The following is a 25,000-nucleotide window of genomic DNA, read 5'->3' on the forward strand; positions in this document are numbered from 1 at the left end:
GCAGCTGTTGCTAAGACACCAGGTGAAGCCCCAAGGAGTACGTCCATCCGCATAAAAAAGTAGTTCGTATTGATTCATTACCTGCCAGCAACTAGTTTGTTTAGGGCATAATATGACAAGCTAGACCCCACTAATTTCACTTGTTAACATTGTTAATATATTTTTATTGCCAGACGAGATATGGCCATGGGATCCATGCATATGACCTCAGCCTACGTAAAAAACAAACAAACGAAAACAACCTAGCAACCATGATTTTAGCAAATAAGGACGTCCTTATTTATTTTATTGGTCTAATTAGTCTGATGATCAAAGCAGGTTTAAACTGTCGGAAAAATGTCCCAAATGATCTCACTGTCCCTGCATTTTGGATAGAAGTTTCAGTGTTGACAAGAAGAATTCATTGGAACTCATCCCTACTTCCTCTATTTTTGTACTTTTCTTCACAACTTTTTCCCTTAATGACGCTTATCGGATTTAAAACTATCATACATATTTATGACATACACTATCCCACCAATGTAAACAAAAAAAACTAAACATAACCTGCTATGTCCTAAAATCAAAATGCACTACAATTATAATAGAATAAAGTGCACAACTTTGCCTATTTATTTGGTTGGATAATGCCAATGCCATGTAGTTACTTACATATAAAAATCATAATTCAGTATCTTAATGGGCTCTATATGAAGTCTAGACCGATTTTGAAATTATTTTCCTCTTGGAAGTTTGCTCTTTCAAGGGATAACTATCCCAATCATACTAATATATACATGATTTAAATTTTCTGACCATTTATTAACTATATGCACTTAAAATGGCCAGTTCTCCTGAATTGTAAACTCACATTCAGGCTCATGTTAAGTCAATATAATACACCATTAATTTCCTTCTTTTATAAAATTTTAATAGCAAAACGCATCAACAAAGGCATTAGTTAATGTTTATTCCTTTATTTGGTCATTTTAGAACACCATGTGTAGGGACTTTGTCGTAACATGTTTGGAATTTGTTAAGAACATGGAATTATAAATTACTGGCCACCCCTCAGACGCAGGACAAGATGGAGGGTGGACTCCTTTTGGATATTGTAGTCGGAGAGGGTGCGCCCATCTTCAAGCTGCTTGCCGGCAAAGATCAACCTCTGCTGATCTGGGGGAATGCCTTCCTTGTCCTGGATCTTGGCCTTCACGTTCTCGATGGTGTCACTGGGCTCCACCTCCAGAGTGATGGTCTTCCCAGTGAGGGTTTTCACAAAGATCTGCATACCACCCCTCAGACGCAGGACAAGATGGAGGGTGGACTCCTTTTGGATGTTGTAGTCGGAGAGGGTACGGCCATCTTCAAGCTGCTTGCCGGCAAAGATCAACCTCTGCTGATCTGGGGGAATGCCTTCCTTGTCCTGGATCTTGGCCTTCACGTTCTCAATGGTGTCACTGGGCTCCACCTCCAGAGTGATGGTCTTCCCAGTGAGGGTTTTCACAAAGATCTGCATACCACCTCTCAGACGCAGGACAAGATGGAGGGTGGACTCCTTTTGGATGTTGTAGTCGGAGAGGGTGCGGCCATCCTCAAGCTGCTTGCCGGCAAAGATCAGCCTCTGCTGATCTGGGGGAATGCCTTCCTTGTCCTGGATCTTGGCCTTCACGTTCTCGATGGTGTCACTGGGCTCCACCTCCAGAGTGATGGTCTTCCCAGTGAGGGTTTTCACAAAGATCTGCATACCACCCCTGAGACGCAGGACAAGATGGAGGGTGGACTCCTTTTGGATGTTGTAGTCAGACAGAGTGCGGCCGTCTTCAAGCTGCTTGCCGGCAAAAATCAGCCTCTGCTGATCTGGGGGAATGCCTTCCTTGTCCTGGATCTTGGCCTTCACGTTCTCGATGGTGTCACTGGGCTCCACCTCCAGAGTGATGGTCTTCCCAGTGAGGGTTTTCACAAAGATCTGCATACCACCTCTCAGACGCAGGACAAGATGGAGGGTGGATTCTTTCTGAATGTTGTAGTCAGACAGAGTGCGGCCATCTTCGAGCTGCTTGCCGGCAAAAATCAGCCTCTGCTGATCTGGGGGAATGCCTTCCTTGTCCTGAATCTTGGCCTTCACATTCTCAATGGTGTCGCTGGGCTCCACCTCCAAAGTGATGGTCTTCCCAGTGAGGGTTTTCACAAAGATCTGCATACCACCTCTCAGACGCAGGACAAGATGGAGGGTGGATTCTTTCTGGATGTTGTAGTCAGAGAGGGTGCGGCCATCCTCAAGCTGCTTGCCGGCAAAGATCAACCTCTGCTGATCTGGGGGAATGCCTTCCTTGTCCTGAATCTTGGCCTTAACATTTTCAATCGTGTCGCTGGGCTCCACCTCAAGGGTGATGGTTTTGCCAGTGAGGGTTTTCACAAAGATCTGCATATTGGCACCTATGAGGAAAAAAAATAATCACATTAGCAATAGAACACGTCACAAACCGGTAGGGCTATAATGTATCGTGCCAGTTCTGCAGCTTCCTTATCAACCGTTCCAGACCGGCCGCCATTTTGAGTTCATGTTGACCTTCCTTTTGTTCGCCACTGCCCGCAAATGGGCGATAGTGGAAATGTTGAGTCATCGTTTAAGCGAACTTTAACACATTTATATTCCGTTAAAAAAAAAAAAAACAAGTAACCAAATACGTTGACGAAAATAAAGAATAGACTATGACCAAATAACTAGCGTTATCTTATGTAGAGTATATAAAAGTATTTGTAAAGTAAAAAAAAAAGGAATCCAACAACACCTCTATTAACAAAAATTATAGTGACACGCTAAAATAATTACGAAAGAAAAAAAATAAACTTACTATTGCGCTGCGCAGCTGAAGTGAATCGATTCACAGAGTTTTGGTTCCTTCGGCGTTCGCTGAATGATCTACCGCAACGCTCGCTAACACTGGTTTATATAGCCGGCTGCTTGCGTCATCAAATTGTATTCTTCCGCATTCAAAAATAGTTCTGTCTGTCTCAAACGGTGGCAAATGATAAGCTCGTGTGACAACTTAAGACACCACCACTTTGTTATCATGTCTTTTTAGATAGAAAACACACTTTTTATCTGTTGTATGAATACGAATCCTAAGACATAAAGGTTTTATACGCACAAAGACGCGGATGGATATCACCTACTTACAACAGCGCTTTGTAACTGGAATTTGCTAGAACAACCCGGCAACCCGAATCTTTCCGGGCTCCTGATTGGCTGGCGCAGTTGTTTGTTTCGCTCACGATTGGTTGCTGAGTTACAGTAAGTTATCTCTGATGACTAAACGCTCGTGATTATAAAATTTAACAGGTCACCATATGATCAAAGTTCAGCTACATCCACTAACATTCGCCAAATAACAAACATTCGGCTATATGTATAGTTTCACCCACAATTTGGAACTTTGCTAACACGAATAGCCTACTCAAATGACTTGCATTTTTCGTATAAAGCTTTGGTAAGCTAGTGAAATCCCCCAGCTAAAACCATTTCGGTTTTGGCGGAAGCTAGCAAGACAGTCGTGTGGAAAATCTGACACTTTCTGTTTAGGTTATTTATCTGATGGTTTCATGTTTGTTTTAGGCTCTTTTGGCCTAGCCAGTCTGATCTGTATTTGCGATTAAAGTGTACCTAACACTAGTCAACAATTCAGGCTATGAATAGTTTGACCTTATTATGATCATTGCTATTTAGGGCAACCACACAGTCACCCCACTCACAAAATAGCCTACTTTCATTGTGGGATTGATTAGATACGTATTAGCCTATTTTTGTTACTGGTTAGCCATGTTCGATGTCAAATCTAAGGTAGTTTTGTGTTATAGGGCTATGTTTAAGTTTGCATGTTTTATATCAGCGATATGCAATATCTTTCTTTATACACTTTATATAGGTCACATATTCCCTTACTCATCTCAGGCTGTTATGTGACACCCACCTCAGCTGATGCGCCTGTGTTTTTGACAGGGTGCCTTGCTTAACTGGTTCACCCTCTGAAAAATGTGTTTTTAACCATCTGCTGTAGCCTGTAGGCCTACTCTGCCCTGCTTCCTTTAAACTAATATTTATTACAAAGAAACTGCAGTTTAAGCAGGACATTATTCAGTTTCAAATTTTTACTTTTGGCCAAATAGGGGAATTGGGACTTTAAATTTCACAATGTTGAGTATTGAGACTAGCCATGATAGTTCAAGGCTAGTTTTTAGACCACTGAATGTATTGATGTGTAGTGAATAGGCGTTAACACACAGGTGAGGTGTTGAATGTGAATGTGTTTTATTCTTATTCATGAACTTTGTCTGGACTTTGCCAGAGCACTTGTATAACAGTAAAGGGTGTGACCACTTCCAACACATTTCACAATGATCAGGCTACATTTTCTCTAGAACTTTCAGGAAGACAGGTAAATGTTATTAACAGTTCATAGTATGAGTCATGACAAGGCCATAGACAGAAAATGATAAGTTGTGATTATTTTCTTTTTTGTAACAGAATGGATCTTGTGAAACATACTGGAGGATGCCACTGTGGAGCTGTTAGATTTGAAGTTTTAAGTTCCCCAGACCTCCATGTGTTTCACTGCAAGTATGTAGTTTCCTGATATGTTTATCTAACAAGAATTTCAGGCTGATTTACTCTAAATGACCCTTATCAGGAAGAGTGTTTATTTTCCAGTTGCAGCATTTGCACGAAGAAACAAAACCATCATTTCATCGTCCCTAAAAGTCACTTCACACTTTTGCAGGTAAGAATATTAGTGAAAATATACTATTTAATTGAAAGTGAATAGTTAGTCAATAAATATGTATTTTTTTCCATAGGGGTCAGATAATTTGACAACGTACACCTTTAACACACATGTGGCTAAACACACTTTCTGTAAAACCTGTGGAGTTCAAAGTTTCTACAGCCCTCGCTCCAACCCCGATGGATATGGTATGAACAGCTCGCATGTGACAGTCACAGCTCACGTGCTGTAAACATCTTGCTTCACTGTATTGAAAGTGTAGACTTTTTTTTTTTTTATATTCTAGGTATTGCCCCTCACTGCCTGGACCCAGGTTCAGTAAGGAGTATCACAGTTGAAAACTTCTGTGGTGCCCAATGGGAAAAAAGCATGCAAGCTCATAAAAGTATTCGCAACATGTCCAAACCCGTAAATGACAGAGACACAGTATAACCAAGAATACCAAACTGTTTATTCACCTCTGTGTAAAAACAGTATTAAAATCACTAAATATAAAAAATCAGTGTCAAGACTTAATTCAACATAGTTACACTACACTGTTTATATTGCAGTGTTTCTAATAAGTATATACAGTAAATTGTTGACTTTTGAATAATTTGTCAAGGATAAAAATAGCTAAAGCAACACACTTGATAAAATCAAATAAAAAATTTAATTTAATACATTTTCAGATTTTTTGGTCCTTGTGGGATTATGTGAAAAGTATTCACAAACATGTACCGTGAAAATATGATGTACAGGTAACGAAACCACAGTAGTTGAGTGCGATGACAAAGCATAGCAGCCTATAGAGACAAAAAAAAGGGAGTTAAGTTTATGTGTGGTTTTATATTGTGTATTTGTTTTGATAGCAATGAGGGGTGGGACAACACAAGTATGAGATTCGGGCCACGAAACAAGGAGATTAGCTGTCATTGTACTTTTTGTTAACACTTCTTCCGGGAACTATGGTTTCTCAACAGTTGTGCTGTATTAATTTTTTTGTTCAGTCCAAATGTAAATAAATGGGGAAAAAACACAACATCATTTTCCACGTGTGCACAATCTTCTGGCTAGTTTATCTCACGAAATCTTGTGGCACGAGATCTTGTCCTATCCCTCATGGCAAGGCCGAAAACCTAAACCTAACATTAGCAACAACTACAGTCTATTTTAATGCTCAGCATTTTACACAGTCTTTTTTAATGCTCACTTTGGCTTGTCTGTAGCCCCCCAGGCCTGTTATACAGCAGAGGGATGAGGGCAGCAGCCAGCTCAGGGGAAGCTCCAGAAGAGAGAGGTACTTTCTGATCATACCAACAGTCTCCAATGACAACAAACAGCAGTCTGTGTTGATACAAACACATTATATTTGGTTAGTTTCGTGCGAAGGATAAATTCGGGACATACTGCATTATTTCTTATGAGTTTATACGGTGACAATGGTGGCACAGGTATTCTTTATTTTAGTTATTTTATTGAATATTTTTTTTCTGAGCAAGTACTACCTCTAATAATCAAAAAGGGCTGATAAAAGGTTAAATACAAATACTTTGATATATTTCTAATTACACTACAAGGAAAAAAGGTATATATTTGTTTTTTAAGATAAGATTATGAGGTTCTAATTCTACCCTGCTTTATGTCCCAACAGTAAAACCAGTTTAACAGGTCAGGTGTTCCCGCCTCAATACTAATAAATAATTAATGAGTTTGTCAGATGGGTGTGGAGTGACCTAAAAATAAGCATGTGTTTCCCTGTAAAAGCCTCACGCGTTCTGCCACACAGCTGCCACGTGAACAAGTCTAGATTTCATGTGTGATTAACTCAAAGTTCCAGTTTCCTTTCACAACACCAGACTAATGGGGTTGGTCTCTCTTTTATGCAGTGCTAAACTGAAAACTGGGTGGTGTACCTTTTTCAGTAAATCCCCTAATAACTAAATTAATAACTATTGTTTTTGCTCTGAATTTTTGCTTAGGGAAGAAAATAATATTGCAACACTTGTTTGGTAAAAAATCTGACCACAAGAGGGTGCTGATGTACAAGATATCTGTGAGCATATTTACCGTAACTTGTCTACCAAGAGGCTTAATACAAATTTTGTAATTTTAAAATAATATTTGCATTGTTTAGTAGCATGCCACTAATGTCAGATTATTAGACTTTCGAGAAACAGTAATAATCTTAGATTCATGTAAATTTAACTTACCAATGGGCAGTTCTCCTGTACAAGTAAGATGGCTATAGGATGTCACAAAAAGGCAAAGTGTTACTTTCAAGCAAAAAATAATTATGTTATCAGTGCGTGATTTTGCAATTTTTCAACCACTGGACCAATTCTTTTATTACAAAATAACCCTGGGCTTGTTCAAATTAAGTACATTATATTATGTTATGTTATTTAGCCCCATGATCAAGAAGCACTACTCTAGAAGATAAGTTCAGTGCTTCTCACCACAGCCAATGCGAGTGTTCATCCAAAGTTCATTTTCCATGATCACTTGTTTATATGTTGAACAAAGCCAAATTCAACAGAAAGCTTTTGAGAATTAACACTGTTCACAGCCATGTGGCTTCAAGTCTAATGGGAATCACGGGATGTGATTTGGGAGCAGACGTAGCACTTCACACTGTGAAAGGGATGAACACAGCCAGAGTCTGATGCAACTTTTGGGTTGGCCTCTCCAACGCATCTCTTGAGGGACAGGATTAACTGCTGCTCTCTGGGAGCCCTGTGCCTCAGAGGACTGTGTTTGGGGACCACTGTACTCTGACCACAATTCTGAGAAACATGTGTTGTATGTTTTCGTTTTCTTTTATGAGCAGAATAATAGGATATGTGTAGATGCATCTTGTTTGAATTATTCGTTAAAAGGAGAACTTTGCACCTGACAGCTTTATAGATGGCTGTGTGATTTGCATGGCCGCTTACTCCTCGTCCATCAAAAGTCAGCACCTGAAACAACACATCTCATCATGTGGGGGAAGCCTAGAATTGGATATCTAAAAATGTAAAAAAAAAAAACTGATAAAAAGAGACCATTTTTGATTAAAGAAAAACTACTGTTTGGCTATGGGGCTGTTTGGCAGCAGACAACTGATATTTAAAAACCCATTTCAGCCTATACACTTACACACCAGAGAAAGCAGGGGAAAAATCAGGTCAAAAGGAAAAATGCTTGACTAAAAACTTGGCATTTCCTCAACTGAGCTATACTCCTCCATGACAATGTCCCTACAATCTAACATGTCAATCTATATATAGTACAACCTCTAAAATGTAAGTAAGGGTTCAGCTAAATGTTCTTGTTCTCCTGAGAATGTCAAAGAGCATGGCTATAATATTCAACAACCACTTCTGCATCTGGTTTGTGAAGTCTGCATGTAATTATGATACAGCATTTTTAATGAATTAAGATTACAGGTCCTTTTCTCAGAGGTATGTAGTCTTTGATTCCAAGAACATCAGCAGCTAAACATAAAAACAATTCTCTTTAAACAAATCGCTGCTACCCATGGTTCAACTTTGTCTGTGTTCTTTGAATAGGTTTTTCTTTGTGGAAGCGGGTCAAAAGTAATTCCTTTGATTCTAATTTTGCCACATTCCCTTTGGCTAATAATGTCAGCTGTGCAGCGCCTGATAGGAGACTCTACAAACAAATAGACTGAAACCAAACTTTCTACAGCAGATCTAAACAAGACCTAAAGTAGCCAACACTACAATAACATTGTGACTTTACCAGATTGATGGAATTCATCTTCATGTGTTTGGAGATAACAGAAGACACTAAGGAGATGCTCCATTGTGCATTGGGATCATCTGGAAGATTTCTACAAAACATATGCATAACAATTAGGGATGCAACAATAACAGTAATATTGTGCATTCAGCCAGCACCAAGCAAAGTTTCAGAATATTGTGGACTGCTATACCGAATAACAAAAGTGTGACTGGGAACTACATAGACACATTCCCTACCTTTTAGTACAGCCATGAATAAATTATAGTTTTAATATTTAATCTTTCACTTAAAAGATGTTTTTAAGCAACATTTCTATTCAGATTCAAATTATTATTGCAAGTATTTATGTAACTGTAACTTATATCTTATTTTATTTTTTACAAATACATCTGTACACAGAAGAAGGGAAAATATCACATAGAATTTGATCTTCTTCCTCTTTATGGGGACTTAAGTCAGTACTTGCTATACATGCAAATTAGGAAAACTATAGCTGAATGTGTAGGTCTACTGAGATTTAATGTATGGTTCTGATGTCACAGAGGGTATAAGTTTGTCACTGGCTCTCTCCCTCTGTCTTTTCACTAACAATGACTCAGGACAGTTGTGTGACTAAGGGAGAAGTGATGGATAAGGCTACAAATCTTTGGCTGCTGGGGAGCGGAGGGGCAGGCTTTGGTGTTAATGGTGGGAGGTCAGTCACAAGTGAGGAGGGGCCACAGGTCGGGAGTTCAGACATGGTGTCTATCATTGAATGAATGGATCCCTGTGACACTCCAATACCACTGACCTACATATAGGTGCCTTTATCTCTGTGTGTGAATCATTGGGAAATCATCGGGAAATCATCAGGTACTGCAGGAAAATGGTATGAAACAAAAATAACAATCTACAACTGAGCTATTTCCAAAAATGATACTCTAATACATTAATATATATATTATACAATTAAAAGGTACTGTTCAATAAGAATTATGATGAAATGTCTGGTGAAATGTTGACAATTAATGTTATCGTTGGTTGTTAAGCTTCCCACTACCATTTTTTTTATACTATTGTGACATTTGCATGTTTTCTAATCTATCAAGAGGTTATATTGGATATATAAAATACATAGCTTTGATAGTGAAGAGGCAGCTGTAGTGATGGTGGTAGTGCACTTGTGAAACTAAACAAAAGATACAAGACACCTGACCTTTCTCATACGGGATACAGACTGTGTCCGCTTTGCCATGGCAACAGTGTAAATGTCCTAGAGTAACCTCCCCAGCTCACGAGGACGTCTAATTGCTTGCAGGCATCTGCAGTTGTTGAACTTTGGCCCAGTTAGGAGATTGTGTGTGTGCGTTAGAAGGCTTGTTTAGTCTGCTCATTTGGACCATGAAACAGCTAGACTCAGTCCTACATGCACTACTCTGTGTCACAGCCGCGTTATCTCAAAGAGTTACACCATTGCACAAAATGAACTTGTGGCATAAGTATCTCAGTGGTTAGAGCACTCATCTACCAACCCAAAAGTTGAAATAGCCTTCCTGTAAAGGTTTATATTCTGGATATGAATTTATCACAAATAAAATGTCATGTCCGTGGAGCTAATAGTTTTTTTCACTTTGGAAGAATATCCTTTATGAAGAACAGTTACACATTGTGATAATGTTTAGCTGTGGTTGATCACGTATGATGTTGATAAATGCAGTGGATTGGTGCTATAACCGTGATCCAGTGCAGACTGAGGTCAGGGCAGTGCAGTACAAGCAGAGAGGCAGTGGAGCGTGCTCAAATCCCGCTTGATCACAAAGGGGCACCAGGGCCCCAGATACTGTCAACACAGCTGTCCTATTCACTCAACATTAAAAGGAAATCACATTTTAAAACTGAAATGTGTGTTGTTGCGGTCTGCTTTAAGAGCTGTGACTCACAATTTAGGAAACGATTTGTTTAAAGAGCTGAGACAACTCAGTTTTGGATAATCGATACGGAATGGAATGACAAGAAAAAGACAATAGGACACATAATCAAGGTTAAATTGCTGTAGATACTGTAGGTTAAACACTGTCACAATGAAATAAAAGGGCAGAGCACATACAGAGTCAACAGTTTGGACCGACCTATATTGTTAGTGCTTACAAGCAGTTGGCAGGGAGAGACGTGGGTGAGGTGGGTAGAGCTGGGCTGGGGCAAACAACAAAATACACAGAAAGGGAAAATGGGCTCCTCTCCAGTTCAGCTGAAGTACAGACAGCACAAGGATCAAAGTTCACCAATACTCTGTGAGCATAAACTGATAAAATGGAGGGCTTTCTGTGTAAGCATTCGAAAGCACACACACATACACCCAACAATGTTCTCGAGCGCAGACAAGCTGGGCATGTGGCCAACTTATTACTAAGAGTTCAGGTCAGTGCCAAAGTTTATGCAGCTCTCCTGATGAGCCAGTATGTAGACACTCACATGCAAGGAGTGCCTGAGAATCACAAGGTCTTCATCTGAACCTGTTTAGTAATGGACACAATCGGACAAGTCAAAGCAATAGAAGAATTATATCTGAATCATAGCTCATGAGACTCTCTGTTGGTATGTAATTATGTTGTATACCAATTTCTGTATATTTTTCCCTTGACAGTCCGCAATTGAAAAAAATAAAAAAATAAAAATCCAACCACACAGTCAACTAATATAATGCAAATTACAAGTTACAAATGGAAATGGTCATATTAAGGCATGCTCAGATTTGTAGGACTATCATCAACTATAGAAAATTTTGGTTAACTAAAGACATGTCCTGATTAGTCGATTAAAGAGGGCGCAGCTAAATCTCTTAAAACTAGTACGTATCTCTATATATCTGACCCAAACGGCACTCGCATGACTCCAACTGCACAGGGATTCATGCAAAAACAACAATTTATACAGAAAAGTATTGAAATTGTGTATTTATATGTAAGAAAATGCAGATTAAACTCATGATTCACTTTCACATCTTCAGCTAACTCGCTACTTGCTGTGGCTGCTGCTGTTCTATGTAAATCCTTAAACTTTAAATAAAATGAATTGACTAACAAACATTTTGGTTGAATAAGACACCACTGACCAACTGACTGAAGGACTACAGCTGTATAAATTTGCATGTTAATATTTTTTGTAAACATGAATCAGACCCACCGTTAAAAAACAAAACAAAACAAAACAAAAAAAAACACTAGTACTTCAATATTAAATAGAAGGCAGAAGACAAATGTTTTATTTTGAATCAGATACACATTTTCTGAAGAGTAGTTCCTGATGAATCTGGATTTATGAAAGGCCTGCAAGACTAATTGAAAAAAAATCAAAACTGAATCATGAACTTTTAACAGAATCCTATTACTAAAAATAAGAAGCAAATCTAATCACAATGCTTGTCAGAAATGTTTTTTCCCAAAACACCCCCAATTTATGTAAAAGTAATTAAACATTTTTTATAACAATTAAAAAAATTTGATAAGACTTTGGTTTATGTAAAGTATAGTAACAACATTGTGTTACTCAAACAAGTGTGTAAATAATCATAGCAATTAAGTTGCTATACTAAGCATGATTTATATGTTCTTGGCCAGCCTATTGCACTACTTGCAGCAGCAGTAGTAGTTCAGTTGTTTTTGCATGTGGGGGTAGAAAAGCACTGAATAAATGCTGACTACCAATTAAAGCATTAGAAGTCTCTTAGGAATGTGAAAACCTTGTAGGGGTTCAACGTCCCACTGAGAAAACCTATCACTGTCTTTGAGCAGTAGTCATTAATTTAGGTTGTTGATAGTTTACATCCATTTTTCAGATATCTGAGGAGTCCAGCCAAATGTGTTTAACACATCTGAGGCATTTCTTACTTAAAACAAAAAGCTTTGAAAGAACAGGTCTTACTTGTGGTCTATTATGGAAACCTTAGATCCTGGTATCCCCAACACTGCACAGCTGTTGAGTAGTTCTTCTTTACGCAAAGATCCTTGATTGTAATAATTTCCTGCAAAATACAAACCCATTTTATTTGTGCGTTGTGTATTATGTCAGATCTGTGTTTCTTGTTACTATGTCATGAAATGAGATTAGAACATAATCCTTTTCAAGAGATAGTTTGTGTGACATTGTTCATCAGTTCTGACACTGAAAATCTCAAAAAGCGCGGCAACTTTTCTGTTTTGGGGTCCGCCAGCTGCTTGTTTCCATGGATAAGCTATTGTCTTGTATGGAACGTTCCATAGTATGGCATTAATCCCCATGAAGACTAGCAAGGGATACCACCAGGGAAAGTTGCATGTCAGATATGTGAAGAGGCGACCCTTCTCATGACACTAATGTTTATAACATAGACTGTATAAAAAATATACACTGTCTATGGTTTTTAAAGGTAAAAAAAAGTTACTGTGGACCATTTCCCGTATCCCGGACAAGTATTTCGCAGATTCCCTCCAACATAAAAAAACTACATAATGTACCTTTAATTGTCATAAGGAAATACAAAGTCCGATTAAAACTGTACCTTCAGATAAACAGAGAAGATAAACACTGGCGTTAAACTGAACCAGTTGTATAATGGTTGGCGCGAAGAACATACATTCATCATCCGGGTGCGCGGTGACAAACAGTGCCCTTACACCCGACAGATCGGTGTCTTGGTTTGACAGCCTGCCCATTACATGTTTTAATGATTTTGCAAATCCTTTTTCATGGCGAAAGAAAACGAATCTAAACGAAATTATAATCAATAATGACACGACAATCAACCAAATAACCATTATTTTGATCAGCACCGTAACTACTCCGTGTAGGAACAGGAAACTGCAGTGTAGTTGTTCCCTGTAACAAAACGTTGCAAAAACGCAAAAATAATTATTGCACGGCAGAAGATTGTTGTTCTTATTTTTATTTGCGGAGTAAATACAACCGATCTGCAACCGTGTAAATCCGTGTTCCTGTTGCATACATTGTATTAAAAGTATCTGCGTAATTACTGTGGGGAATCATATTAAACACAGCACTGTAACTTTCAAGTATTTTATAGATTTTGATAAAACTTTCACAATAGTATTTGAGTCGACATGTTCACAGCAATCGTTTACATTTTACCATGCATTTTACACACAGCAACAACACGGGGAAGCTTTAGGCAGCACACCACAGTGTCCTAAAAGATATACAAAACATAGAAACACTTATTCAGCTTTATTGTAGATACAATCATCAAACTGCTTTGTACAATAAATTATGTCTACTTAAATAATTATATTATGCTTCAAGTTTATTTATTAAGGGTACGTGTATGCTCTGTAGGGTTTACTTGTGTGGCAATTAATTTAGTCCTTCCAGGATATGGTTGGACAAATGCGGCGCAGCCTTTAGTCTGCCTGGTCGTCCACAGCCTGTAACCCGCGGATTTACAATCAACTATTGACGCATCTTTTACCTAGGGATAGCATTCTTGCCCTTCGGTAAATTTTCTAAGCATGAGGTGAGTAAATTTACTCACAAAATACAGAACAACACGCATAATTAGCTCTCTGTTTTAGCGCACCAGTCTACGATGAAAATCTGCCTTGCAAGATGGCGACGTGGTTGAGAATTCAAAGGTGAAATACATGCTAAGTTAGCCAGCTAGCATCAACAATAAAATCTTCCATACAGTGTTACTATGATACTACAGCATATATCTTAATTTTGAGTCAGTGTGAGCATTTGCATATCCTCTAGCGCATTTCCGGAAAAGTGACTGCTGTGCTGTGGCAATAAACCCATCCCCCAAAGTAAGCTCCATTTACAGTGTTTGTATCACTTCATAGCATATAACGGCATCAGTATAATCAACAACAACACTATAGAAAAGCAGTAGTCTTTCCTCATTGGAGCTGGACTTTGCCCACATTTTCTTAGAATGTCCGACACCAAACGGATCCTTCCAAGTTTGACATTGTTCTTGAGTGAACAGTAAACAGTTTAAACCACGACTTAAATGCCAGGCTGCGACCACAGTCTATGACTGCGACCCACTTTTAATCTTGATGCATACAGAAGATTTGATGGTATTTTGTTTTATCTATACGTAATCAAGATACGTTTTGGTACCTGATGATAAAAGTATGGTTAAATATTAAGTTCAGGGCATACTGCAGAAAGTGGCAAGAGGGAAGAAATATACTGACATAGAATATGGGGTATTATATTTTCAAAGTACTTATCTTTTCAAACTGAATTATATGCATTTATTTTCTAGATCACAGTACTATTTGTCTGGGGCTGTCAAAAAATTATCAATTTTTTTCTCATTGAAAAAATATATTTCTCATATCAAAATTGTATTCATTATTTTTGATTAAAACTAATAATCATGGTGTTTTGATATGAAGGTTAATAAACATAACAAACAATGCCAACAGAAAATCAAATGCATTCCTCAAATTGAAACCGCTCTTCAAAGCACATGTTTTTATTACATCAGATTTGTTTGATAGACCCTTAAGTTTTAAAAGCCCCAGGCTTTACAAATTATTTAATCACAATATGATTAAAATATTAAATACAATTTTTTTGACAAACGTGTACATTCTGTTCACAGACTAAATTAGAAGAACCAGACTTTGACTTTGGTATCATTATGTCTTTAAATAGTTCTCAGTTGTCTAATCATTTATACAAATTATTATTGATGATTACTTTGTAAAATGAAATATTCTTATAACAAATCTTTTCCTAAGAAATTTAGCTGCAGTTTATCTTTTGGCAAGGCTACTCGTCATGTAATCTAAAAAAACAATCATTAGTTTTACAAACTTACAATATATTTTGCAAATCTGAATGGCATCCACTGAATGCTGTCTAGTTTACATTGAGTCATCCAACTAGTAACTCTGTTTCCTGCACATCAACACTAGAAACTAGTGTATATTAGTTGATGAATGTTTGTTAAAGTTCTTGTATTTCTCAAAATATGCTCTTTCAAGCTTTATGCCATGTTATGATGTTATTACCTCATCTAAAAGATACCTGTTTTATTTCATTCACACATGTTTGATTAATCCTGGATTATTAGTTTGTCTATATCTTCAAAAACTGTTCCACCTTGTCATGTCATGAAGTGGTAGTTTTAAAGTGAAAAGCTACCTTTTATGTTTAGTTAAGTAAAGTTTAGCAAGTTCTGGGCTGAAATTAACCAGGAGTTTAAAAACACAGTGGAGCACTTCCTGAATTACCAAGTGAAACAGAGTTTTCTGTTTCAGGGAAGAACTAAATATGCAGGGTTTATGTGTTAAACCTGTGTGATGAAAGAAAACAAAACTCCAGATGTTTGTGATGAGAAAACAACATTATAACATAGATCCTTTTTCAACAAATCAGTTCAGTCTTGTTAATCTGTTACTGGAGGTGTGTAAATCTATGATGGATGATACATGGATTGGTTTCATTTCTTATTAAAAAAAACAAAACAAAACATTTCAGTGAAAAACAGTGACAGCTCATAAGATATCACATGTAATCTAATGAACCTAACACAGTTATCTGTTCTATCTTCTCATAAAGATTCTGCTTTTGGGTTGCCTGCTGCTTCAGCTGCCTAACACTCATGTTTTCATGCACTAGTTGGCAGTCTCTAAAGGAGTGGCCTCAACTTTTCCTTTTTTAATTATTTGGAACCACAATGTCCTTATCAAGATAGGAACATGTTGTTATATGTTTCATTTAATAGGTACGCAACACAATACATTTATATTTAGAAAACCTTATTTCTGAGCTGCAGCCCTGTGATTGCAGGCGGCGTGTGTGTCCAAACATGGTGTAGCCAAACTGCTGCAGTTGTGAAGAAGCTGCTGCTGCCCCATTGCACTGAGCAGGATGTCTAGCAGCTCGGGCTACCCCCCGACCCAGGGGGGCTTCAGCAGTGAGCAGAGCCGCTACCCGCCCCACAGTGTGCAGTACTCCTTCAGCAGACACCAGCAGGTAAACCATCATATCTACATGGGCCCTCTAGTTTTAGGAGCATAGGTACAAACTTGTAGTATTAAAAATCTGTAATAAATTAAGCAGGGAAAAATCCTACATGCAGCTTTAACTGGAGCACATTCCTGAACACACCCCCAAAATATGATTAGAAATGGATTACAAAACTTGATGCTCTCTTCGTCTGTTGAATACATATTGGCTTGGCATGCTCTGTTAAATCCATTATTCATTTTAATTATTATGGGAAAACCAATGCTTTTTTTCAGTGTGCTGTTGTATAACTTTTGTTGGCTCTTTTGTGATGTACTTTGTAGAACCCTTGTTTCATGGAAAGCAGTTGGCTGCTTTCTGGGCATTGAGATTGTTTGCTTTCATCTAAAACAAAATGGAAGTTTGTTTTTCTGCAACCGGATTTGTGCACTGGTTTATTACACCTCTTTATTTGTTTTTAAACCTTGGGCTTTATGTTAATGAAATAAACAGAAAATAGTAACAACAAAACAATCTAAAGTCTAAAAGTGAGATCATGATGAAACTCAAGGAAAAGGAAGAAGCCCTTTTTTTTGGCCTTCTTTTGGCCCATTCAAGATTTTAGGTTGAATATGGCCTATGCTCAGTTCATGCTAATATTAGTTATATGTTTCTCATGATTGGGCTTTGTATGTGGCTGATAACATTGTGTCAGTTGTGGTGAGTTTGTCTGAGAATTGGCCCATATCTTTGTGCCTCAGGAGTTCCCAGTCCCAGACTATCGGGCACACATGCAGGACCCACAGGGGCGTCGGAGACCCTCTCTTCTGTCTGAGTTCCACCCTGCGCCAGAGCGGTAGGGCCATCTCCGCACTGTATAACACACGGTCAAGCCTCATGAGAATATGTGACATGTGTTGATTTGTGCCCCCCAGGCCTCCGGAGAGACGCCATGGTTACGAGCAGCAGTTTCCCTCCGTCACTGCCCAGCCTGAACACGAGGCGCTGGAGGCTAAACGGCCGCGCATGGAGACCATCAATGAAACCCACATAACCCGCACCCCCCCAACTTCCGGGGGCATGGTGCTCCAAATGCCCCACACCATACAGGACAGCCTAAGGGCCACTGTGGAAGTTAAAAAGGTGTGCTTTCTCCACTTTTTATCTGCTAATTTAACATGGAACAATGCTATGTGGGACAAATAATTAATTTACCTTAGGAACTATTTGTTTTTATTCAGTGAGGACCCTGAAAAAAATTAAGAAATGGGGCTTGCTGAGACTATTTTAGTTGGATGCAATTAACATGAGCCTTGCAATATCTAAACTTAAAGTAACATAACACTATGATTTTAAGTTAGCAGTGTTTCTCAGGATTTGGAACTACAAAATGCTAGTGCTTCTGCTAAATCCTCAGGTTGTGCAAACATATAATCTAAATTGTATATGTTCATATAAATGTTTTTGAATATGGTATGTATCCAAATAAGCATTAACTAAATTAAACAAATTAAAATAAACAATTTCTGTGTTTACCTAGGAGTCTCAATATACTGTTAAAGTAGAGGCGTCCCCAGGTGGACCCAGCCTTCATCTTGGTGAGGACACAGACACGTCTCCCTCTAAACTCTCAAAGGAGGAGCTGATCCAGAGTATGGACCGTGTAGACAGAGAGATCGCTAAAGTGGAGCAACAGATTTTCAAGCTCAAGAAAAAACAGGTTGGTGTCAATGTGTGGGCTTTTTTCCCCCCTCCTTTTTATTGTATTATTGTACATATTATTCAAGTGTGCCATCGGGACAAGTCATCAATTCTTCGTTGACCTGACAAATAAAATATACAATATACAGATACTCCAAATTGTAAGTTTTAATACAAGAGACCACGTAAACATAAAACAAAAACAAAGGCAAGTATAAAACAAATGTGAAAAGCCTTGCCTTATCTTCTCTCCTTACTTCCTCTCTGACAAACAAATCATTTAAACAAAGTCACGCCTTGAAAGTCGTATATATTGGGCCTACATGTAAATTTTTCCACTTTAAAGGCTCAATAACATTGTAAGTTTTTCCCATTAAAATATTTGATAAACAATATTGCACAATTACTGGTACAACTATTTTCTTGTCAGTGTTTTCTTAGTTCATAATACAATAAGTATTGCCTGCTATCATGGTGACATTTGGAATCCAGGAGATGACCTGTACATGTATGGGAAATCGAAAGGAATACCAGTGCTAAAGATATTTAGTAAACACTGATGGATCTGTCGCCAGAAAGGAATAGATGATGGTGATTGGCCTCTGAACTGCCACATTACTGCCACAGCCAGTTCCTATGCTTTGGTGGCTTCTTTGAAGTGGGGTAATAAAAAAAATCTGATAACATTTTTCCATCCAAATTCCATCCAAATTGTTGAATATGTTGTTTTCCATTGCTTTTTACATAACAGTTTCCAATCCTTATCATCTACCCTTGAGCCCATTTCTTTTCCAATTTCTCTTTCAGAAGTTTGTTTTTGGATTTGTTTTCTTGAAAACCCTGATTATAACATTGAAATAACATTCAAACTTGTATTAGTGTTATAAGCCTTTTGAAAAACAATTTAAAAAGTCTACGATCCCTTTTCTCTGCATTGGCACTTGATATCGTATTAAATCTGTTTCTTAACTGTAAGAACCTGAAGAAATATTTGTCTTATCTTTATCTTAAGAGTGTTAAAATCTGCAGGCTGTCTCTTTTGAAGGAATGCGAAATATGCCTGTCAGCGACCATTCTTAAAACTGAGACAACTGGGTTAAAAGTGTGCATCGTAAGCACACCATCAGGGTCCAAATCTTTAGAAGTAAATTTTATCCAAGGATTATGTGGGTCTGTCTTTTAGATATGACTGTAGTGTTTTGTCTGCTATCATGGTTTGTACTTTCTGTCCTTCCACCTGTCTTTCATTGATGAATTACATAAACATACTAATGGCCTTAACTGAGCATAATAATAGTCTTTCATGCATGGTAAGGACAGCCCACCCTTGTCCTTTGATAGCTGTAATGTAGTTTATCTTATTCTAGGTTATATAAAATGAAATTGAGCATCCTTCTTGGTCAGTGATCTCAGATTCAAGTTTAGACTGTAATTTTAACGTATCCCTGATAACTTCTTCCACGATTTGGATCTGCTCCTTCGAGTCCAAAACACGTTCCTCAAGTTGCTCCAGGTTTTCATTGGTCGTCTTTATCTGATCCTTCACTTCTTTGACTTGCTGAGTGTTCTTCTTTTTTGAAGTCCTCAGTTCCCTTAAATATCATTTTCAGAATTATGCTGTCATCGCCAGCTGTGTCTTCTCATTATGTTGTGTTACATTATGTTACAGTATTGCACACGAGTAGTACAGGTGACGACATAAATGTTTATCAAATGTTTATTTTTTTAGCAACAACTGGAGGAGGAGGCAGCAAAGCCAGTGGAGCCGGAGAAGCCCGTGACTCCTCCCCCTGTAGAACACAAACACCGCAGCATCGTCCAGATCATCTACGACGAGAACAGGGTGTGTGGTCCTTTTGGATATATATTTTTTACAATTCAAATGTTTATTAATTGTTGTCTTGTAATTTACCCAAAACAAAAATAGCCTAATAAAAGAGTACAAAAACTCAAAAGCAAATATTTAAACTATCTCAAACAGTAGCATGTATTAATGTACCTATGTTCGAGCAAAGTTCATTTTTGCTAATACAAATTTTCTGCGCGTGTTTTATGTAGTGGTGCATAGTCTAGTAATGCAGATAATTTAGCATAATTACTTTGTTTGGTCAAAAGACATATGTGGTGACATAATAAACATAACTTTACAAATTACTTAACTGTAATTTGTTTATGTGAAAGTTTGAAAAAAGGTTTAAGGAGTGCGTAAAGAAGTTTAGTTCTGTGAGTGTTTTTAGAGGTTACTTTAGTTCATGTCTGTCAGACTGTTGTGTTTTGTTCAGCCACGCCCTCCTTTCCAGTCAGCCATTAACCCTTAAAGCGCTAAAACTGTCCCACTTCACTTCACGACAATAAAGCCTCCCATATTATTCATTCACCGATTAAAATGTTGGTGTTATGTTAATGGTGAATAGTAATTTCTTTTTCTTTTTTTTCTTTTTTTTTTTAATACAACAAAAACAAAAATTGACAAGAACAACAACAACTCCCAAACCCCACCCCTCTCGCTCCACACTCATAACACACTCAAAACTACACAAACATGAATAGACATTTCTTATAATATAATGCAATTGATAGTACATTTTATTACAATATTTCTTAAAAGTTATTGTGTGTATCAATGCCACCACTAACTTTAGATTACTTAATATTATTATTTGAATTCTAATCAGAATGATAAGGGCGACTATTTTGTGTATTTATTGCATCATCATTTAGTCTGGCAGCTGTTTAACTGTTTAATGATTACTAACGTACTAACAACTCTCTTTCCAGAAAAAAGCAGAAGAAGCCCACAAAATCCTGGAAGGCCTTGGTCCCAAAGTTGAGCTGGTAAGATGTTGTCCTAATAGCTGCACGTTTAGTTAGTTTGTACCAGCACCATAGACAATGATTAATCCATATGTGCTCCACTGTGCTTCTCTCCAAATTTAGCCCCTGTACAATCAACCGTCAGACACAAAAGTTTATCACGACAACATCAAGACGTAAGTATGGTTTCCATTGTCAATATAATGGAAGATGACAAAACAATTAAATGATTATCTTATCCGGCAACAATCTGCTATTTTAAGATTCTCATATTGTGACCCAATATTTACATTAAGAACATGAACGGAATAAAGGTATATGGAGATACTGAATGTGTGTGAAATAAAATGTTTGTGTCAGAACTGAGAATGAGAGTTGAAGGCCAGGTTTCCACAGTGGAGCTTATCAGTGTGCACCATGAGAGAGGCCCGTCTGCTTCAGTCTTTTATCACAACAAAGGACTCCCAGACCCTGAGAGTAACGCCCAGCTCACCTTAGTTTAGGCTTTATGCTTGGTTGAGGTGTTGGACTGCTGGTAATAATATAATATAATATAGGTCGAGGATTTAATAATGTGGTTTAAAAAATAAATACATCGTAGCAATAGGGTAAAAAAAATAAATAAATACATTTCCTTCATTTTAATTGATAGTTTTTTTTTTTGTTTGGTTTTTTTAATGTTTTATTCCTTCCTTTTATTCATTCCTTTTTATTCCCCTAAGAAAAAGGTTTAGTATTGATTTTATGAACATAACAACACAAACTTTTAATCGGTGCCATTTCAGACAGAAAATAATGTATTCATCCAAAGTCTGAACTCCATACTGCTTTTAATAAGGATTAACAGTAGACCTCAAAATTAAAAACACCATAAGATATCATTGACAGTAAGACATACCTGAATCTCAATATTTTTTCAAATTGCCCTAGTTTACATTGTGCTGCTTTGCTCAGGTAACTATATTAACTTTTAATATACAGCTTGACCAAGCATTAGTCTTAGTCTATTCACTGTTAAATGTATTTACTAATTGCTGTTTTCTTGCAGCAACCAAGTGATGAGGAAGAAGCTGATTCTGTTTTTTAAGAGGCGAAACCATGCTCGTAAGCAAAGGGTAAGTGACCATCAGTGTTGTAGTTACCAAAAATCACTACAGCACATTATATTGTATATGTGTGAATTTGGTGACACTTTAATTTAAGGACCATATAATTGCTAACTAAGTGGTATTTGATAAATACCAACAAATTGTTAAGTAACAGCTCATTAGCATACCAAACTCTTATTTATTAATCCTTTAAGATTTTCATGTATGTACAAAAACATCTATTGTAATTCTCATAATGTTATGGGAAGAAAATAGTTAATGGCTTTATACATGCAAAATACAGGCTTATACAAAAACACACAAAACTTTACAAATACTTAGTGATGTAATTAAGCACTTTTTATGCATTTTGCTATTAGTTAGCTATTAGTGTGTGGTCCCTAAACTAAAGTGTTCCCTTGAATTATATACTGAACACATGATTATTAAGAGGTTTCATACAATATTTTACATATTCATTAAAATATTTACTAATAGTACAACTATAGATGACTAAAGAAATGCCTTTTGCATTGATGGACTAAAAGGAGGAGTGGTGTGGCATATACCAGTAAATTTTCCAGTTCAGTCCCTCCCTCAATTCAAGCTGACTGACTCCATTCCCCTTTCCCTTCCCATTTCTGTGGTGGTCCATTTAATCATTCTAATCTTAATACAATACTTGGGTGACTAACAAAAATAGATCTACATCCTCTGATTAATTGACCAAAAGACTAAAGGCATACAGCCCTGGAAAATAGATTGTATGAGTGCTGTGTCACTTTCTGCAATAACACTTTTGAGATTGCTGTGGTTCATTGAGTTCTATGCTTCCCGGCTCTGCACTGTCAGGGTCAGACAGACCTTTTGGACTCTGAAACAATAGCTGAGTGAATATGGCTTAGTGCCAAGAGGAAGGTGGATTGTTTGTCTCTCTTTACAAAAACTGGAAATACAGACCACAATGTCCCCTATGAAGATTCCACACTCGACGCTGTGACCCTTGACAACACTTAACAGGTTACAAGTCAAATCCTATTCAAGGTACATTTTGATATTTGTATTGGAAACCCTGAAAACTTATGTAAAAAGACTTAAGGTTGACTTTAGGTTGAGCAACATGAAAAATACAAGCAGTTCCTGAACAGCCTGTACTCACTGGGCTCCACATTGGCACACTTCTACTACTTTTGAATGCAGTCAGGTTCACACACTGCTTATGTCACACTAGACATATGTGCTGGGCTTTGCAATGCTGTAACCTACATGCATATTGTACAAAAAGATGATGATGATGATGATGGTTAGAATGCTACATTCATGGCTGTAAAGGTTGCACAATACATCTCAATCAAATAAATTTTCCAATTTCATTTGGAGGAATTATCAAAATGTGAAGTTTGCATTTGTTTATATCATGCAATTTCCTCTCCAAATAACAAGATTTATATAATAAGTACAATATACAAAAGTATATCCCAAGTTTAATCACAATAGCATTTATTTTCGTTTGTTGTTTATAAAATCATGCTACCCTACCGTGAATACATTGCTGCGTAGTGGGCTAACTGACCAACTTAATCCTAGTTAATTGAATTTATACACCAGATTGCCAAGTTATATTGATAAATAAGATTTAAATGTTTTCCTTTGTCTTCCACTCAGGAACAGAAGATCTGCCAGCGCTATGACCAGCTAATGGAGGCCTGGGAGAAGAAGGTGGAGCGGATGGAAAACAACCCTAGAAGAAAGGCCAAAGAAAGCAGAACACGCGAGTACTACGAAAGACAGTTCCCCGAGATCCGCAAGCAGAGGGAGCAGCAAGAAAGATTTCAGAGGTAAAGACATCCTGTATATGGCCAAATGAATGACGTGCATTTTTGTTTATAATTGAATTGAAGGAAGGACGATTAACAATGCTCCGATACAGCCGATATCACAACTTATATGCATATTTTGGACAGTTTGTGCATTAAGATAATTTCTTCCATAATCAATTTTATGCCATTATCGTGCAGCCAATAAAAATCTGTTTTATCTGTCATAAGTTTATATCTCTTGTAACTTAACACCAAACTGGATAGTGGCCATTATTGGGAATAAAAGGAATTAAGATGAATAATGCTCTAGAGTAGTGGTTAGGGTTAGGGTTGGTTGGACTGCTCTTCAATAACTGGGTTTGCCTGAATTAATCCACTTTTTGTCCTCCTTTGGATAATTTGTTGTTTATGACTATATGAACTGATGCACTTCATTTTTGGCCGGGTTTAGCCTTAGATTAGACTTGGAATAGTCCTGTTATGTGGCCAAATTTACTCTTTGGTGGAGAAGTTTGAGAGCCAATAGAATATTTGTCTGTATTTGTAGTAGCCTGGTTTGTGCAGTGAACTGCACGGTTGACGATGGGGTCAGGGTCCACTGTCTGTATCATTGAGATTCAGTGAAGGGAGGTCAGCAAACAGGTCTACGAAGAGGAAGTACATTATGACCAGTTAGTCAATGATTTACATGACTAATGCTCTTTTAATTGATTATACTATATAAAGGGATTATCAGACTACATGGATTCTACCTGGACAACTGAGGGATTTTTCACACATTATCAGACTGCGTCACTGCGCATGTCTTCTGCAGAAAGAGTTGCTGTCCTGTCTGGTATCACATCTGTCTTGTAGGATTTCAGCAGATTTCAGGCTCTCAAAGGGTCGGGGCTAGTTGTATCGATCAGGTATGAGTGGATGTCCAAATACAGAAATTTTAGCCTTTTCTTCTCGTCATTTACGCACTCACCTGCATTTAACGTATATGGGCCACTAACATGTATCCCACTCACTAATGTTAATTTAGCATCATAACTTATTTTATCACACGTCGATAAACTGTTTTAGTGCTGACAACAGCGCTAGCTCATGTTGCAACTTCATGTTAACCGTATAGACAACAGCGCTTTCTGCACTCAGGCTGCACGCG

The 25,000-nt window shown here is 37.6% G+C and overlaps 4 protein-coding genes across 10 annotated transcripts; 2 read left to right on the plus strand and 2 right to left on the minus strand.

Moving 5' to 3' along the window:
- Window positions 1-936: 936 nt before the first annotated feature.
- On the minus strand, window positions 937-2,996 carry LOC110165017 (polyubiquitin-C). The gene is made up of 2 exons (XM_020930165.2): window positions 2,838-2,996; window positions 937-2,418 (listed from the first exon to the last, which is right to left on the minus strand). Exon 2 carries the CDS (start codon window positions 2,408-2,410, stop codon window positions 1,037-1,039), a length of 1,374 nt encoding a protein of 457 aa, XP_020785824.2. The 5' UTR covers window positions 2,411-2,418; window positions 2,838-2,996; the 3' UTR covers window positions 937-1,036.
- Window positions 2,997-3,014: 18 nt separating this feature from the next.
- On the plus strand, window positions 3,015-5,195 carry cenpv (centromere protein V). Of its 5 annotated transcripts, none has more exons than XM_055163198.1 (6): window positions 3,015-3,277; window positions 4,329-4,418; window positions 4,508-4,600; window positions 4,691-4,760; window positions 4,837-4,951; window positions 5,050-5,195. In XM_055163198.1, exons 3-6 carry the CDS (start codon window positions 4,509-4,511, stop codon window positions 5,193-5,195), a joined length of 423 nt encoding a protein of 140 aa, XP_055019173.1. In that variant the 5' UTR covers window positions 3,015-3,277; window positions 4,329-4,418; window position 4,508. The 5 variants fall into 5 exon arrangements, with proteins under 5 accessions (XP_055019173.1, XP_020785843.1, XP_055019172.1 ...); XM_055163197.1 differs by lacking the exon at window positions 3,015-3,277 and adding an exon at window positions 3,320-3,473; XM_055163199.1 differs by lacking the exon at window positions 3,015-3,277 and adding an exon at window positions 3,532-3,823.
- On the minus strand, window positions 5,193-13,308 carry pigl (phosphatidylinositol glycan anchor biosynthesis, class L). Its single transcript, XM_020930316.2, has 7 exons — window positions 13,006-13,308; window positions 12,390-12,489; window positions 8,487-8,577; window positions 7,635-7,702; window positions 6,956-6,987; window positions 5,956-6,089; window positions 5,193-5,548 (listed from the first exon to the last, which is right to left on the minus strand). Exons 1-7 carry the CDS (start codon window positions 13,259-13,261, stop codon window positions 5,420-5,422), a joined length of 810 nt encoding a protein of 269 aa, XP_020785975.1. The 5' UTR covers window positions 13,262-13,308; the 3' UTR covers window positions 5,193-5,419.
- A 530-nt stretch (window positions 13,309-13,838) lies between these two features.
- On the plus strand, window positions 13,839-24,943 carry LOC129411685 (nuclear receptor corepressor 1-like). Of its 3 annotated transcripts, none has more exons than XM_055163201.1 (10): window positions 13,839-13,974; window positions 16,269-16,454; window positions 17,189-17,283; window positions 17,363-17,570; window positions 17,968-18,147; window positions 19,858-19,971; window positions 20,907-20,963; window positions 21,066-21,118; window positions 21,991-22,057; window positions 23,696-24,940. In XM_055163201.1, exons 2-10 carry the CDS (start codon window positions 16,350-16,352, stop codon window positions 23,870-23,872), a joined length of 1,056 nt encoding a protein of 351 aa, XP_055019176.1. In that variant the 5' UTR covers window positions 13,839-13,974; window positions 16,269-16,349; the 3' UTR covers window positions 23,873-24,940. The 3 variants fall into 3 exon arrangements, with proteins under 3 accessions (XP_055019176.1, XP_055019175.1, XP_055019177.1); XM_055163200.1 differs by having other exon boundaries at window positions 13,854-14,092; window positions 23,696-24,943; XM_055163202.1 differs by lacking the exon at window positions 13,839-13,974 and adding an exon at window positions 14,187-14,266 and having other exon boundaries at window positions 23,696-24,943.
- The last annotated feature ends 57 nt before the right edge of the window (window positions 24,944-25,000 follow it).

This window comes from Boleophthalmus pectinirostris, unplaced genomic scaffold, assembly GCF_026225935.1.
Source record: "Boleophthalmus pectinirostris isolate CB_2022bp ecotype Guang Dong unplaced genomic scaffold, ASM2622593v1 HiC_scaffold_570, whole genome shotgun sequence".
NCBI classification, from domain to species: domain Eukaryota; kingdom Metazoa; phylum Chordata; class Actinopteri; order Gobiiformes; family Gobiidae; genus Boleophthalmus; species Boleophthalmus pectinirostris.

Bases quoted from the DNA above. Each gene is read 5' to 3' on its own strand.
- pigl (XM_020930316.2), bottom strand. From the start codon at position 13,261: ATGGTTATTTGGTTGATTGTCGTGTCATTATTGATTATAATTTCGTTT. The intron at 12,490-13,005 runs GTACAGTTTTAA...TGTATTTTGCAG, and splicing joins TCTTCTCTGTTTATCTGAAG to GAAATTATTACAATCAAGGA. The intron at 5,549-5,955 runs GTGAGCATTAAA...TTGTCTCTATAG, and splicing joins GGGGCTACAGACAAGCCAAA to GCTGCTATGCTTTGTCATCG.
- LOC129411685 (XM_055163201.1), top strand. From the start codon at position 16,350: ATGTCTAGCAGCTCGGGCTACCCCCCGACCCAGGGGGGCTTCAGCAGT. The intron at 17,571-17,967 runs GTGTGCTTTCTC...GTGTTTACCTAG, and splicing joins CCACTGTGGAAGTTAAAAAG to GAGTCTCAATATACTGTTAA. The intron at 22,058-23,695 runs GTAAGTGACCAT...TCTTCCACTCAG, and splicing joins ACCATGCTCGTAAGCAAAGG to GAACAGAAGATCTGCCAGCG.
- LOC110165017 (XM_020930165.2), bottom strand. From the start codon at position 2,410: ATGCAGATCTTTGTGAAAACCCTCACTGGCAAAACCATCACCCTTGAG.
- cenpv (XM_055163198.1), top strand. From the start codon at position 4,509: ATGGATCTTGTGAAACATACTGGAGGATGCCACTGTGGAGCTGTTAGA. The intron at 4,601-4,690 runs GTATGTAGTTTC...TTTATTTTCCAG, and splicing joins CTCCATGTGTTTCACTGCAA to TTGCAGCATTTGCACGAAGA. The intron at 4,952-5,049 runs GTATGAACAGCT...TTTATATTCTAG, and splicing joins CTCCAACCCCGATGGATATG to GTATTGCCCCTCACTGCCTG.